Here is a 15697-nt window from a genome sequence, read left to right on the forward strand (position 1 = left end):
TCCAGCTCCCTCCAGTGAGCTGCACAGTGGCTTCGGCGAGCTCCCGTCTCAGACCAGCTGTGTCTCCATTTCTTCTTCAGAAACTGCTTGCCAAAGTCCCCAGGACCACTGAAGCCCAAGCCCACTGGCCCCTTCCCAGCCTTCTCCCACTTCTTTCTCTGAAGCACACAGGCAGGCCTGCAGCACACAGCCAGGCCTGCAGCTCAGGGGGGCACATCCTTCCACTCACAGCCTCTGGCGTGTGGAAAGAACAGGTTTTCAGTTCAGGGAGGAGAGGCCTTCTGAGTTACGCAAGGGAGAGCTCCTCCTCTGAGTGTGGAAAGCAGACAGAGGTATGTACGGCCCCAGGGGTCCTGGAGGAGGGCAGGAGGGAGGCCCAGAGCCACTGGGAAAGGCTGACAAGGCAGCTGGCCAGCCCCTCCTCCCGCTGCCTCTGGCAGCCCCACCCTGACCTCCGGGATCTCAGAACCCCAGGTCTAAGAAGTGGACACACCACCCTGCAGCTCCCAGCGGTCATGGACCCTGAAGGTAAAGAAGATGCTGATCTCTCTCCCGTCCCCTGCATCACCAGCCCCTTCTCCCCTAGTCTCAATTTATCCTAGTCCCTTATTTACGCTGAAATCTCAAGTCTCCTCCCAACCCCCATCTCGCTCCAACCTCCTTGAACCCCAAGCACTCTTTCCTGCCTCCCAAAGCCCTCCACTTGCTCTTCTTTCTCCTATGTTGGGTCCCCAATAAGCTTTTGGGAGGAAAGCTCTGAAGTCCCTGGAAAAGCTGGGGTGGCCCGGAGGAGACATTGTATCCTGGGGGCTAAGGAGGTGAGTAGGGGGAGGCTGGAGGGGAATAGCTCTGGACTTTGCCCCTCACCAGCTGCTCCAGAGAGGAATGGAGGCAAAGTCCTATCCTCTGCTGCAGGGTGGGGGCAGGGGGCTGGAGTCCCGTGATTCCTGCCATGAGAGGGGGTTGATGTCTCAGGCTGGTGCCGAATGTCAGGCTCTGGAGTCGAGTGTCCTGTTTGAATCTGGACTGTACCAGAAACAGGCCTTGGGCAAGTCAGCTGGCTTCTTGCATCTGTTTAATGACATCCAGTTCCTGCTCCCCAGACCAGGCTGTGAGCAGCAGAGGGCAACTGGCTTGACACGGGAGACCTGGCCAGTGCCTGCAGCACAGAGGCCCTGCATGGAGCGCTCTGCATTTCACTTTCTCCTCTCTGGACTTCACCTGCCCCAACTCTGACCTCCCTCCCTGGTTTGGGGCTTCTGCTGGCCCCCAACACCCAGCCTTTCTGATTCGGTCGTAGAACCTGCTCTTGGGGAGTCCAGAAATGAGTTAGAGATGAACTCAAAGTCAGAGCCTGGACTCGGGTCCAGTCTGCACCTGCCAGCTGTGTGGCCTGGGCAGCGAGCTTAGCCTCACTGTGCCTGGGTTTGCTCATCGACAAGGCAGGACAGTACCTTCCCTGGGCTGTGGTGAGGAATATGTGAGATGAGGCGCGCAAAGTGCCTGGCACACGGTCACGTGCCGGTGGTCATGCTGGTGGTCTTGTCGATTCTTCACATTCTGAGCCCTCCCGAGGTTCCAGGACCGTTTTGGGGGAAACTCTGTGTCCATCTCTGCCTCTGTGACAACTCCCTGGCGTGTCAGGCTCAGTCTCTCCCTCCACCAGCTCTTCTTACGGATGTGTCCATTTCTTTTTGTGCCTCACCACCTTCCTGGAAACCTCAGGGTCCCCTTCGACTTCTAGCACCCCAATATCCAAACAGTTGCCACATCCTATGGACTTACCTCTGTTGCATCACCTGGGACTCTTCCCACCTCCCCCTGGGAGAGCAGCCCTGTGGGGTCTTTCTTTGCATCACTGCCTTCAGGGTGACAATACCTGATGTTTAACTGACCTAGCTCGTGGGGTTGGTGCTGATGTCACTCACCCCTGGGCATTTAGCCAGGAGGGAGTGGACAAGTCAAGGGGGTGAGGCAAAAGCTGGGAAGGTGGAGCAAAGAAGGGGCGCGGACAGAGTTGGGGCAGAGTAGGTGCCAGGCTGGAGTGCAAAGGCAGCAGTTGGACTCAGGCCAATGCAGGACTGGGCCGAGTCAGGCCAGGCTGGGGGTGCAGGAGGCCAGGCACGTTTCCTCACCTCTTGGAGCGGGCTGGCCTCCCGCTATACTTCTTTCTGCCTCACTGTCTCTTGCTCAGGCTTTTGCAGCAGCCTCCCCACCTGAATCTTTCAAGAATTCTAGGCACAATTAAAATATTTAAACTTTAAGCTGCCTTTTTGGGGATCATATGACTACTGATCTAAAGTCTTAGTTGTTTTCCCAAGGTCTATTGAATAAAACCTTAACACTTTCCTGTCATTCAAGGCCTGCTGGTCTGGCCCCAGCTACAAGTCACCCTCCTTTGCTGCTCTCTAGGCGCCAAAATTGTGCACCTCCACTTGGGTGTGCCCCACGCCTCCTCTCCTTGCCAGGCCTTGCTCTCTGCTCTCCCCCTGGCAAGTCTCCCTGTCATTGTCCAGTGTCCATCTGGCCCAGAGACCTTTGGAGCCCCCTCTTACTGCCCTCATAGTACAGCAACAGCTCATCCCCTCCTGAAGCTCTGTGCATTGTTTTACCTCTCGGCCAGGGCTAGCAAGTCTGGCACTATTTGGAGATCACTTCTGTTATCTAGGGAGAGAAAGGGAAAGAAATACATTTATCTGGAAGTTCTAGCCAGCCTCTGTCTCCACCTGGTGTTTGCCAAATGGATCAACAAATAAAGAGATGGAAGGACAAAGTGCCAGAGACAGACCCTGGGTTGGAAGGCACTCGGGCAGGCACTATCTGTGAATCAGCTCTTCTCTCCTCATCACAGCCTGCGATTTCCTCATGAAATTGATTCTCAGAGGTTAGCAAATGGCCGAGGTCTCCCACCAGGCAGGCGATGGGGCCAGGAGCTGAGCGCAGTCTCCCAACTCCCAATTTGGGCAGTTTCCGACACACCAGGGACAGAGCTGTGACCCTGGGTGTGGCAGCAGAACCCGGTGTTGACAGTAAACATATACTAACTAAAAAATACAATTTTGTGCTGGATTAAATGGCAGTGTGGTTAAGGTGGGGGAAGCGAGCAACAGACCCTGGAACAAGCCTGCTGGTTTATGACCCTGATTCCACACTTCCCCGCTATGTGAACCTAGGCAAGTTACCTGCCCTTCCAGGGCCTCACTTTCCTTATCTGTAAAATGGGGTTAATAATATTACTACCTTGTAGAGGTGATGTGAAAATTAAATGTGTTTTAAAAAAATGAACAATGATGTAAAAAATATATACATAGATTATTAAAAAAAGAAAATTAGGGCCTCCCCAGTGGCGCAGCAGTTGAGCGCTGGGTTGCGAAGCTGCCCGCAGCCTCTGCAATACCGGTTTGATCCCCGGCTGCTGGGTGAGAGTCCCACATGGCGCGCAGACCTCTTATGCCGCCTGCTGCTCCCCTCAGCAGTGTACTTCATCAGTCTGCCTGTTCTGCTCTCCACTCTGGCTCTGGTGAATTCTCTCACCCTCCTGTGCTTCTAACTGTACCCAGTGCTTGTATAAATAAATAAATCAATCTTTAAAAGAAAAGAAAAGAAAATGTGTTAATACTTGGAAGAAGCTGCACCCCACACCCAGAGAGGGGGTAAATGCTTGCAGCAGTGCCTGGGAAAGCCTGTCAAAGGGCTGTAATTATTCTATTTAGGACCTCATTCTATATTCCATTAGACAGCAATGGAGCAGGCCCCAGAGTTTTAAGAAAAACTTAAAAAGGCAAGCTTTTTTAAAAATGTCAATATCAGGGCCTCCCCGGTGGCGCAGCGGTTGAGCGCTGGGTTGCGAAACTGCCCGGCCTCTGTGGTGCAGGTTCGATCCCCGGCTGCTCCCCGGCCACCAGAGGAGGGTCCCACATGGCGCGCAGACCTCTCCTGCCGCCCGCTGCTCCCCTCAGCAGTGTACTTCAGTCCTTCTGCCTGCTCTGCTCCCCGCTCTGGCTCTGGTGAATTCTCTCACCCTCCCGCGCTTCTGACTGTACTCAGTGCATGTATAAACAAAACAAACAAACAAATAAATAAATAAAACATGCCTCTATTAAAAAAAAAATAAATAAAAAAATAAAAATGTCAATATCAGGCCTCCCCGGTGGCGCAGCGGCTGAGCGCTGAGCTGGAAAGCTGCCCTCAGCCTCTAAAGCGTTGGTTCAATCCCCAGCTACTCCCCGGCCACGGGAGGCAGGTCCCACATGGCGCGCAGACCTCCCCTGCCGACCGCTGCTCCCCTCAGCAGTGTACTTCGGTCCTTCTGCCTGCTCTGCTCCCCGCTCTGGCTCTGGTGAATTCTCTCACCCTCCCGCGCTTCTGACTGTACCCAGTGCATGTATAAATAAATAAATAAATCTTTAAAAAAAAAAAACTGTCTTTAAAAAAATAAAAATAAAAATAAATAAAAATGTCAATATCTATATTTTTAAGTTAATTTTCCCCTGTAAATTGGGGAAAACCATCACTCCTTGGCCAGGGCTAATGTCAGTCACATTTAAAACCGCTGTTGCTACAAACGTAAGCTGTATCATTGCTCATAAAATGAAGAACAAAGACAACTTATGTTATTTTAGGTGCATCCCCAGAGCCGCCTTTGTGCCCATCAAACGCACAAACAACTTAGATGATTGAAGGGAAGAGGAAGGACAGAGTGCTGATTCTGGTGTCATGCCTCCCGGCACGAACAAACCCCTGTCTAGTTAGGATGACGTAGAAACAAATAGCAAAAATCAGTCAAGGCAGAGTAGAGCCATAAATAAGTGCCGGTGGGGAAGTCTTCATTTTTCTGTCAAAGGCATCAGTTTATCAGTGTCTCTCTACATTATTTGTAAAGAGAGAGGAGTAGGAAATATCCCCAGATGCTTTGGTTTCCTTCAAAGACAATTTTAACAAAACTCTGGAGAAAGAATTAAGAAGGCATTGCCTTAAGAGGTCAGATTACAGCCCACAGGATAAAATGCAAATCTCTGAAGGGCAGGCGTGCTGAGGGCGCTTGACTCAGAACAAGGCAAGGAGGGCACGGGCAGCACAGCTGTCCCCTCTGTGTAGCAGCTTCGTGGAAAACTCCTCCTGCAGCTGCAAAAACAGCACCCCCCACCCCCTGAAGTTCCTTTCAGGAACAGCTGCTAATTAGGAGAGCCTGTATTTTCAAAGCTCCCAGCAGGAATCCCTTTTGTTGGAAATGCTTGAGAGAGTCAGGCCTGAAGAAAACCAGACACACTTGATTACTTCTCAGGAACAACGATCCGTGTAATATTATGCCCCTACAAAGGCAGCGGGAACAACTGACCTCCAAGGAGGCAGGAGAGTGGCCCCCAGGGCGGAGGCAGGGGGGAGGGGCTAGTAAGAGCACCCTCGTGGAGAAGGGAGACCAGGGCCCACCTTGGTAGTTTTCTAGCTCTGCTCTTCAGGTAACTTCCCTTAACGCTTCTGAGGCTTCGTTCTCCATCTGTACATACAAATGACACGTTGGAGATTTGTGACAATGTGTGGGAAGTGTCTACGTGTGGTAGACACCAGTGTATGGCCGGTGTCCAGAAGCTCAGCTCTGCCTCAAATTGAAGTCATGTGACCACATTCCAGACCAGTCCTAGTGTAACAGGGTGGTCCCCAGGAAAGGGAAGGGCAGGGAACCTCCCCCTTTCCTGGGGACCACCCTGTTACACTAGCAGCATCTCTGGGGCTGGGGCGGGAGGGTCTAACCCCGTGCAAAGCCACCAGATGATTCAGCAAAGCCACCAGATGATTCAGTGGTGCAGCCAGGATTGAGAACAGTGCCCAAGCCATCCTAAAATAGCTTTCCTTGTCTCTCTCTTTTCTTTCCTTCTTGATCTGTTTTGGCTTTTGGTTATGAAGAATTTTAAGCCTACACAAGAGCAGACAGGGAAGTCTGATGAACCTTCATGTACCCATCACCCAGCCTCAGGAGTATCAGCCTTCGGCCAGTGCAACCCCACCCACACCCCTTCCACTGCCTCCCTTCCAGGATGACCCTAGTGTAAAACTGGCTGGCAAATCTTTTCATATGTGAACATCTCAGCATTTTATTATTTTTTTTTAAATTATATTCTAAGAGATAGACTTTTCTTTTTGTGACAATAGGACAATCACAAGCATATTTTTAAAAATTTCTGAAAGTTATCCAATATCTAATCAATCCAGATTTTCAATTGTTTCATAAATGTCTTAATTGCATTTCAATTAGCTTGAATTAGGATTCAAATAAGAGCCATAGGTTGTGATAGGTTAGTGTTTTGCAGCCATCCCAGGCCGGGCAGGTTCACTGCCAGTTCTCCTAAGGGAAAAGAGAATTTTGGCGACTCTGGTAGATTTTTACAGGCCTTTAGTGCTGAGTCAGGGGACAGACCCACTTTCTCCTCAGCATTTCTCTGGCTCCCTCCTCTCGTCTGTCCTCAGAGTCGTGCCACCCTTAAATCCCCTCCCCCTCGGCACAGGCATCCCCTTGTAAGTATATGCTCGCCCCCTGCTCTTGGTCCAGGTGCCCATAATTACATGTGTGCGGGCAAGACCACAGTTGCCAGTGCTGGATGCTGATGGGGAAGGGAGGAGGGTGGAAAAAAGCCAGATTTTAAACTCATTTATCTTACAGTTAGTGTTTTTTAATTTTTTTTTAAGCTTTATTTATTTATTTATTTTATTTATACATGCACGGGTACAGTCAGAAGCGCGGGAGGGTGAGAGAATTCACCAGAGCCAGAGCGGGGAGCAGAGCAGGCAGAAGGACCGAAGCACACTGCTGAGGGGAGCAGCGGGAGGCAGGAGAGGTCTGCGCGCCATGTGGGACCCTCCTCCAGTGGCCGGGGAGCATCCAGTGATCGAACTGGTGCTGCAGAGGCTGCGGGCAGCTTCGCAACCCAGCGCTCAACCACTGCGCCACTGGGGAGGCCCAGTGTTTTTAAATTCTTTTCATCCCTTGTTTTCCTTGCAGTGTATTTGTTGGAGAAATGAACTTATCTTTTGGTTGACTTTCCCATGGTCGAATCGTGCAACTGTGTCCCATGAACCCTTGGGCACATTCCTGTGTGTCTGGCTTCTTTGTAAATTAGTGGGTGCAGCCAGGAGTCTGCCCCCATCAGCTGTTTCCATGAACGTGCGCTGGTTGAGCTCCCTGGCCATCTCTCTGTGCTGTGGGCTTTCCCTGCGCGATGCCCCGTCCTCCAATTCACCGGCTGCAAAGTGGTTTCTGCTTCTCAGCAGCATGTGGGTTCTGGTTTGTTTCAGCAGCCAGTGAAATAATTTTCAGCAAATTTACTAACTTGGGGAGCCATCATCAGGCCATTTCCATCACTTCAGTAAGATCTCAGTTAAGTTCTCATTCAGCATTCAACCACTGCTGGTGTCGGCCTCTCTCCCTTTGCCTTTTCTGAAGCTCTCATAGAATTGTGTGAACATCAATTCTTTTTTTTTTTTAAAGGTTTGTTTTTTATTTTTAAACAAGAACCCGGGTGCAGGCCAGATGCGCAGGAGGGTGAGAGGATTCACTACAGACAGAGCGGGTAACAGAACAGGCAGACTGACGAAATACACTGCTGAGGGGAGCAGTGGGCTAGACAGATGAGGTCTGCTGTGCCATGTGGGATTCTTGCCGGCCGGCCAGGATTAAACCTGCGCTGCAGAGGCTGCAGACAGCTTCACAGTGCAGTGCTCAACCGCCTGCTCCACCAGGGAGGCCTTGAACATAGAGTCTTAATCTTCACTTGCATCTAAGTCTCAGTTGGCAGGGGATGGGGATGGGAGGCTCATCCCAAACCTGGATGCCTGGGGAACCGCCCCCCCCCCCACAACAAAGATCCTGATTTGGCTGGTCTGGAATGGGCCAGAGTAGCAGTGACTGAAAAGCTCTCCAGGTGATGTCCATACGCAGCCCAGGGGAGGCTGCTAAGTTCTCCACTTCTCCTAAGAGGGGTTGTCCACACCCTGCCTCTGCTTCCTCAACTCCCACGCACTCCTTGAGTGTGACCCCACAGCTGCCCACCTCACCACCAGCTCTGAGACACTCCAGCCACAGCTTCCCTGTTGCTAAGTCCGATGCCCACTTCAGTCTTCCTTCTGTTTGCTTCTGCTCACACTCTACTTCTGGGGACTTCTGGGGACTTCCAGATACCCACTCCCTCCTGGTGCTGCTTTTCTTTTTGATGGCCATGCCACTGCATGTCCTTCGAATACTGATGTTTCCCAGGGTCCTACTCTTCTTATCTGCCCCAGGGATCTCACCCCCTGCTGTGCTCAGTCACCACCTGTGTAACTGGTGGCTCCAAAATCTCCTCTGGCCAGCAGTATCTCTTCTGAACTCCAGAATCATTCTCCTAACCACTGTCTGGATGTGGCCACCCACAGCTCCTCTGGCCTCTCAAAATCTGCAAAAACAAAGTAATTTCTTCCCAGGCCCTGTTGCTTACATGCTGTGTCCCCAGGGCATGATTTAGGAAACTTCTGGAAAGCCTGGCCCAGTACTTGTAAAATGGGAACAGTTTCCTGTGGTGAGTTTCAGAGGAGAGGGTGTAAGAAACTTGGTGGCCAGGCCTGGCCCCACAAGCACGCAGGCAGTGCAGCCCACTGCCTTCTGCTGGCCCTGTCCTCCACCCAGCCTACTCTTCTTGCACAACTTATGTCAGTTTTCAGCTACTGGGGACAGGATCTCATGCATCTACAGCTCATTAACTGCTAATCTGGGTAGATTCTACCTGGAAAATAACCCACACTTGCCCCTGCTCACTATTTCTGTGGTTACTACCCAGGCTCAGGTGTTATCACGTTGTCTGGCCAATCCCCTCAGCCTCCTCTGTCTTGCAACCCATCCCCAGTTGTGGCTGAAATGGCCCTTGTGGAGCAAAACTGTGATCATAACATGCATCCCCTTGGTTACAATTCTGTGACAGCCCTCGGGTCTGCCCACATTCAGCCAGCACCTAGTTTTGTCTTTCTTCACTCCTGCCTTTCTCCTGTGGATCCTACTCTGTTTATTTTCTTGCTTTTGAGCCTCAAACCCCTGCTCTTATAGTCCAAATGGTCTGGCCGCCCCCACCCCTACTGCCCCCCCCACCTCTGACTGGTAAACATGACTCATCCTTTAAAGTCACTGAAACAGCCTCCCCCTTCCTTAGGGACCCCCGAGTCATCTCTTCCTCTGTGCTCCCATGACCCTTGGTAAACGTTTCAGTCATTCCTTTAGCGAACACACCTGATACGTGCCAGACAATGTTTTCTGAGCAAACTGCAAATATTAACTCGCTTGATTTTCATAACACCCCTAAGGTGGTTATTATATTCAGTTTCCCCTTTCTGCACAAGGGATCCAAGGTTCTTAAGAGACTGAATCACTTGCCCAAGATTACTTAGAGGAAAGTGGTTGAAACTGTTGGAACCCAGGCCATGTAGCCCCAGAGCCCGGCCCTGATTCACTCGGCCCTGTGACCTCTCTGATGGGATCAGCATCACTGAGCACTTAGTACTAAGCAAAACAATAGCCAGTGTGTGACCTTTTTTTTTTTTAATCTAAAAGCAGCACATTTGCACTTGTGCTAGGCACTACAGCAGAAAACTCTCTTGACAGAAATATCTTGGTTTCGCATACATTGTGCAAAAATGAAAATGACGTAGAAAATATATAAAATAAAATAATAAAGTATTAGCAAGCAAAAAAGAAAGAAAGAAAGAAAGAAATATCTTGGTATCCAGAAAGGAAAAGTAGAGTTTGATGATAGGTAAGAATAGGTAGGGGGCATATGACCTGGTTTAGGGGGATCTGTGAGAGCCCCTTCTGAAGTGATATCTAAGAGAAGACATGAAAGAGGACTGACAGGTGAAGGGAGAGCCTAAGGGTGGGGTCGGGGAAGGGATATCTGGGCAGAGGCAACACCTGGAACAGCATAGGCTGAAGCCTGAGAACTAAGAGAAAAACACCTACTCTGCCACCCAGAGCAGGTGCTCAATGAGGACTTGTCAAAAGAAAATGAGAAATGTAAGGAAGCCAAAAGCGGTGAAAATAGTACACTGAATGTAAGGGTTTGAGCAGAAGGCTCCACCCAAATGGACTGATTGTTTTATTTTTATTTTTTTAAAGATTTATTTATTTATGCATACAAGAGCTGGGGTACAGGCCAGAGGTATGGGAGGGTGAGAGGATTCACCAGAGACAGAGTGGGAAACAGAATAGGCAGATTGACTGAAGTACACTGCTGAGGGGAGCAGTGGGTGAGTCAGCAGACCTCTGCTGTGCCATATGGGTTTCTCCCTGGCAGGCTTGGGGATCGAACTCATGCTGCAGTGGCTGTGGATAGCTTTATAGGCTGCGTCTTAACCCCTTGCACCATCAGGGAGGCCCATCATTGTTTTATTTTAAAGTCAGGTTTCATTACAGATAGTAAAATTCACCTCTTTTTTGAGTCTTGACAAACTGGCAGGTGCCACTGTCACTGGCAATAGTTCAGTCACATCCAAAAACTCCCTGGCATTGCCCCATGTGGTCAGTCCCACCCCCACCACTGATCTGTTCTTTGTTGCTGTCAGTTTGCTTCTTCCAGAATGTCATATGGGTGGACTCAAATTGCCATTTGAATCTGGCTTCTTAGAATAATACACTTGAGATACATCCCTATTGCATATATCAGGAGTTGGTTCCTTTTTTTTTAATTCACGAGTAGATGCACCAGTTTGTTGTAGTGCCAGCAAGCCCAGGGCAGACGGATGTATCAATACATTCGGGTCTTCCCAATCTATTGATTCAGGAAGATGGATAAAGGAGACTCCTAGAGACCTCAGCGGCTTTTTCAGGCTCTAATGTTCCTTCTATGCCAATTGTTGTGGGGCAAACCCGCAGGCTGGCGAGGCAGGGCAGCCAAGGGCGGGGGGGGGGGGGATGGCCAGGAGGCTGGCAGCCCCAACAGAATCTATACTCTTTCTCTTTGGACTATCTCTGGTGTTCATTCAGGGCCTTGTCCTCTCATAGCCGTTCTGATATAGCTAGTCCTGTCTCTGAGTGATGCTGCCCTTATAGCTTCAGCCTCTAGGCTCAGGTGTGCACACTTACGCATGCCCATACCATACTCCAGGTGTCCACAATCAGGCCCGCATGCCCTACACCCACCTCCCAAGCCCCTTCTGCATCAACACCATTAAGGTCACGGGTGACAGCCACAGAGGCTAGTGGAGTAAAAGCCTGACCAAGTTCATTTATCCTACAAATATCCATCAGTTGAAGGATTCATATTAGCTTTAAAAAGCAAATAACACTGTACCAGCTCTGAACAGAGTGGGCCCTGCCTCTGGTCTCATGCAGGCCTTTTGCCTGACTGCACCATGACTCCAGAATGGGGACGATGTCTTTGTCTTTTAACTATGTTCCCAGCACGCAGCGAGGGCACAGCTGCCTCTGACTGAGGGAGGGAAGCCAAGTGGGGCGGCGGTGGCATGGGACTTGGGGAAGAGCACCAAGTGCAATCCCTGACAACTGTGGCTGAGAGATGGGTGTGAAGATAGGCTGCTTGGCTTTGGGGTGTTGAGGGGCCGGACAAGAAGAACGTGCTTCTCAGAGTGGAGCAGACCAGAAAGTCTAGCCTTAACCAAATTTTGGTGCTAAAGTGGGGTAACCAAAGCAAACGAAAACTACCCCTCCCCCCAGGCTGTCTAATTGTTCCCCCTCCGCGGGGAAGCTAGTGCATCTGCGGCGCGCGCCCATGCGCTGCAGGTCTTCTCTGGGCCGACAGATGGCAGTGTTGCACCGTGCCTGAGCTCGGCCCCTGCAGGCAGCCCCTCAGCAGGGTTCCGCCAGGGGTCCGGAGCTTAGAGCCCACTGTCCCCCGACGCTTGTTTTATAGGCAATGGACTCGCCCTTGCTCTTGAAACTGAGTCTCGCAGAGCCAGGGCTCAAACCCAACTTCCCAGTGCTCTTCCCTCACTGTCCAGCCGTGGGAGGAGTCTCCAGTCAGAGGGCGAAGGTGGAGGGACAGACAGCCAAGACCCCCAGAGCTGGTTGGTCAACTCTGCGGCCAGTTTGCTGTGTGACCTCATCCCATTTGCCTGTCCTCTCTGGTCCTCATTCTCCACGTCTGTAAAAAGACGAACTCCCAGCTTTAAAATATTTGGTGCTGGGGCCTCCCTGGTGGCGCAAGGGGTTAAGACGAAGCACTATGAAGCTATCTGCAGCCACTGCAGCATGAGTTCGATCCCCAGCCAGGAAGGTGACCCACATGGCACAGCAGACCTCTCATGTCTCTCCCGCTGCTCCCCTCAGCAGTGTGCTTCAGTCAATCCACCTGCTCTGTTCCCCTTTCTGTCTGGTGAATCCTCTCACCCCACACCTCTGGCTTGTACCCCAGTTCCTGTATGCATAAATAAATAACTCTTTTAATAAAATAAAATACTTGGTGCCATAGAACAAGCAGACTGTGACTGAAAAAGACACACAGTTCACGTTCTGCTGGGGGTTTCAGCGGGTAAGGTGCCCATTGCAAGGCCGAATGGAGCGGCTGCAGGGCGACTTCCGGGTGGTGTGCAATGCACGTCCCTTGTAGCTGGAAGTAGTTGCTGACCCAGCTCTAGATTTGCCAGACAAAATATAGGACACACAGTTAAATTAGAATTTCAGATAAACAACAGATGATTTTTTTAAAGCATAAGTATCTTCTAAGTAGTGCCGAGGACATATTTGTACTAAAAATAATGCTGAATGTCATAAATTTAAATCTAACTAGATGTCTTATATTTTTATTTGCTCCATCTGGCACCCTTATCAGGCCGCGGGTCCACCCCCCCATCTTCACCCCTATTGGCTAAGGCCCAGTCTGCCGCCCTGTTCAATATTCTGACAATTACCCCTGACTGCCCGAGAGGCGGCCCACATGTGAACTGTGTTCTCATCTCCTTCCAGGCCTGGCGCTCCTGCTCCCCCCCGCCACTCTGGCAGCCCTGGCAGACACCTGGCTCCGAGAGGACTGCCCGGGCCTCAACCTCTCCGCCCTGGCCACTGGGGCGGCTCCTTCGCAGGCGGCGCTGTGGGCCAAGTCGCCGGGCGTCCTGGCTGGGAGGCCTTTCTTCGATGCCATCTTTGCCCACGTCAACTGCCAGGTCTCCTGGTTCCTCCCCGAGGGATCAAAACTGATGCCCGTGGCCAAGGTGGCAGAGGTCAGGGGCCCTGCCCACTGCCTGCTGCTGGGGGAGCGAGTGGCCCTCAACATGCTGGCGCGCTGCAGTGGGGTGGCCAGCGCTGCAGCGGCGGCCGTGGAGGCCGCCAGAGGGAGCGGCTGGGCCGGACATGTGGCTGGCACGAGAAAGACAACGCCGGGCTTCAGGCTGGTGGAAAAGTACGGGCTCCTGGTGGGCGGGGCCGCCCCCCACCGCTACGACCTGGGGGGGCTGGTGATGGTGAAGGACAACCACGTGGTGGCCGCCGGTGGTGTGGAAAAGGTGCGTGTCCTGATCCCTGCTCTGGTCCTGTCCTCGCCCAGTCACAGCCCTTCCCCCTGTGGCTAGCCACGCCCCAGAAAAAGGGATGGGATTCTGGGGGTGCAAAACACCTGACCCCTCAGTGATTCCATGTGTAAATCAGCGGTGGCTGCTTTCCCACCGTTCTGCTGCTTTGGCTGATGTTCAAGCGCCAAGGTCCAGGTGGGGGAGCCCAGTGTGGTGGGTTCTGGGTCCTAGGGCAGGTGACTCAAGGCCCTGGACATGCTTCCCATCTGGAAAAATGTTGTTGAAGATCCTTTCCAGTTTTCATATTCTGAGGGAAATTGGACTCAGTCCTAGATGCTGAATATTGCTGATATTGGTCATTTTTGACCCCCACAAGTGGTTATTTCATGTGGTTGAATCTAATAACAAAGAAACCATCCCAGTGCCTGGTTTCCTCATTAAACTAAGTTCCTCACCCATCTGGAGCTTTCTAAATACCAGTCCCAGCTCACTATGCTCCTGTGCCAGGTGCCACCCTCTCACCCTCACCCACTGGTCTGTCTGACAGGCGGTGCGAGGGGCCCGGCAGGCCGCCAACTTTACCCTGAAGGTGGAGGTGGAGTGCGGCAGCCTGCAGGAGGCCCTGGAGGCAGCTGAGGCAGGGGCGGACTTCATCTTGCTGGACAACTTCAGGCCTGAGGTGAGCGGGGTCTGCCTTCTGGGAAGGGGCCACATTGGGGACTCTCATCTCCCCTCTACTTGTGCCCCACAGGAGCTGCACCCCACTGCCCAGGCGCTGAAGGCCCGGTTCCCAACTGTGGGTGTGGAAGCCAGTGGGGGCATCACACTCAGCAACCTCCCTCAGTTCTGTGGACCCCATGTCGATGTCATCTCTTTGGGGATGCTGACCCAGGCTGCCCCAGCCCTTGATTTCTCCCTCAAGCTGTTTGCTGAAGGTGCTACTCCGGTGCCTTATGCCCACAGGTCCTAAAACGGACGTGGAGGATGCTGGCTGTGGGAGAGCACACTTTGCTGGGGACCCTCCCAGCCACACATTGTTAGGTCCAGGGGCCCACAGGAGCTTCTCAGCTTTAGCCTGGGTGGAAGTCTGTCTCTGCCATGTGCTGCTATGTGACCTCCAAGGACGGACTTCACCTCTCTTCACCTCAGTTCCCTAATCTGTAAAATGGTTCTAGCAAGTGAGCAACAGTATGAATTGGGGAGTGATAATACATAGTTAAGTGTTCAGTAAATGTTAGAAATTACCAGAGTTCATCTCTTCTGTGATGCATTTTTTCCCCCTCATATGACCTTCTCTGAAGTCAAGGTGTCTTTAAGCAGTGATACTGTCTAACAGCCACCTTTGGCCAGGGGCAGATCAAGAATGAGTTTACTTCCCAGACAGATCAAGACCTTTGTCTTTATGCACCAAACAGCACTGAGCGCTTGCCAGGGCCAGCCTCAGAGCGCACAGTGGAGATTCATCCAGCAGCAGATGCTGGCAAACTTGGGTCCTGCCTTTGCTGAGGCCCTGAGCCAAAGGGCCGGCCCCCACAGGAGGCAGCCTAGAGGTGCCCCTCATTCCTGTCTCTAATCCACCCCTCTGCCCCTGGGTCCCATAGTCCTTCCTCCAGCATGAACACAGACCTTCTCAGCTGACAGCCTTCCCTGCTCCAGGGAACTCCCGACAAAAAGCCCCAGCTCCTCAGACCCGAAAAGGGAGAACTGAACCCCTATAGATCCGGGGGCACTTCTGGAAGTCAGGACAGGAGAGCCTGACAGGTGGGGGAGTGGGAGGATGGGGGAAGCAATCTGGGGGTGCAAACTCAAGTGTTTCCAGGACACAAATGAATAAAATAAATGGGAGAAGTTGGAATAAGACAAAGGGTAGAGGGCCATTCGCCTGGAGAAGGGATGCTGCTACCACAGCAGTCCAGAGAAAAAAGAAACCTACCAGGTTGTGTCTCACACTCACCTTTAACTCAGAACTAGGTCACCCCAACAGGCACCTCCAGACCTGAGAGCTGGGAGGGGGTTTCATCACCAGAGGGAAAGGAAATGGATCCTGGGCAGGCAAAAAGAACACGTGTTTTCCTTGCACAAACCTGGGAATGGGTTTCCGGGCAGAGAGACGACATGAGTAAAGCTCAGAGGCAAGAAATATCTTGGTCTGTTTGGTGTAAGATTTGAAACTGGTATCAGTAGAGGCAAGATGGCCAGGAACTGGGTTGGGTCCAGA

The 15697-nt window shown here is 51.8% G+C and overlaps 1 protein-coding gene across 1 annotated transcript; it reads left to right on the plus strand.

The window, feature by feature from the left end:
- The first annotated feature begins 382 nt into the window (after positions 1–382).
- QPRT (quinolinate phosphoribosyltransferase) lies at positions 383–15210 on the plus strand. Its single transcript, XM_037504543.2, has 4 exons — positions 383–528; positions 12938–13473; positions 14027–14158; positions 14231–15210. Exons 1-4 carry the CDS (start codon positions 516–518, stop codon positions 14447–14449), a joined length of 900 nt encoding a protein of 299 aa, XP_037360440.1. The 5' UTR covers positions 383–515; the 3' UTR covers positions 14450–15210.
- Positions 15211–15697: the final 487 nt, after the last annotated feature.

The sequence above is a fragment of the Talpa occidentalis genome, unplaced genomic scaffold, assembly GCF_014898055.3.
Source record: "Talpa occidentalis isolate TD23 unplaced genomic scaffold, MPIMG_talOcc4v2.1 talOcc4.12, whole genome shotgun sequence".
Lineage (NCBI taxonomy): Eukaryota > Metazoa > Chordata > Mammalia > Eulipotyphla > Talpidae > Talpa > Talpa occidentalis.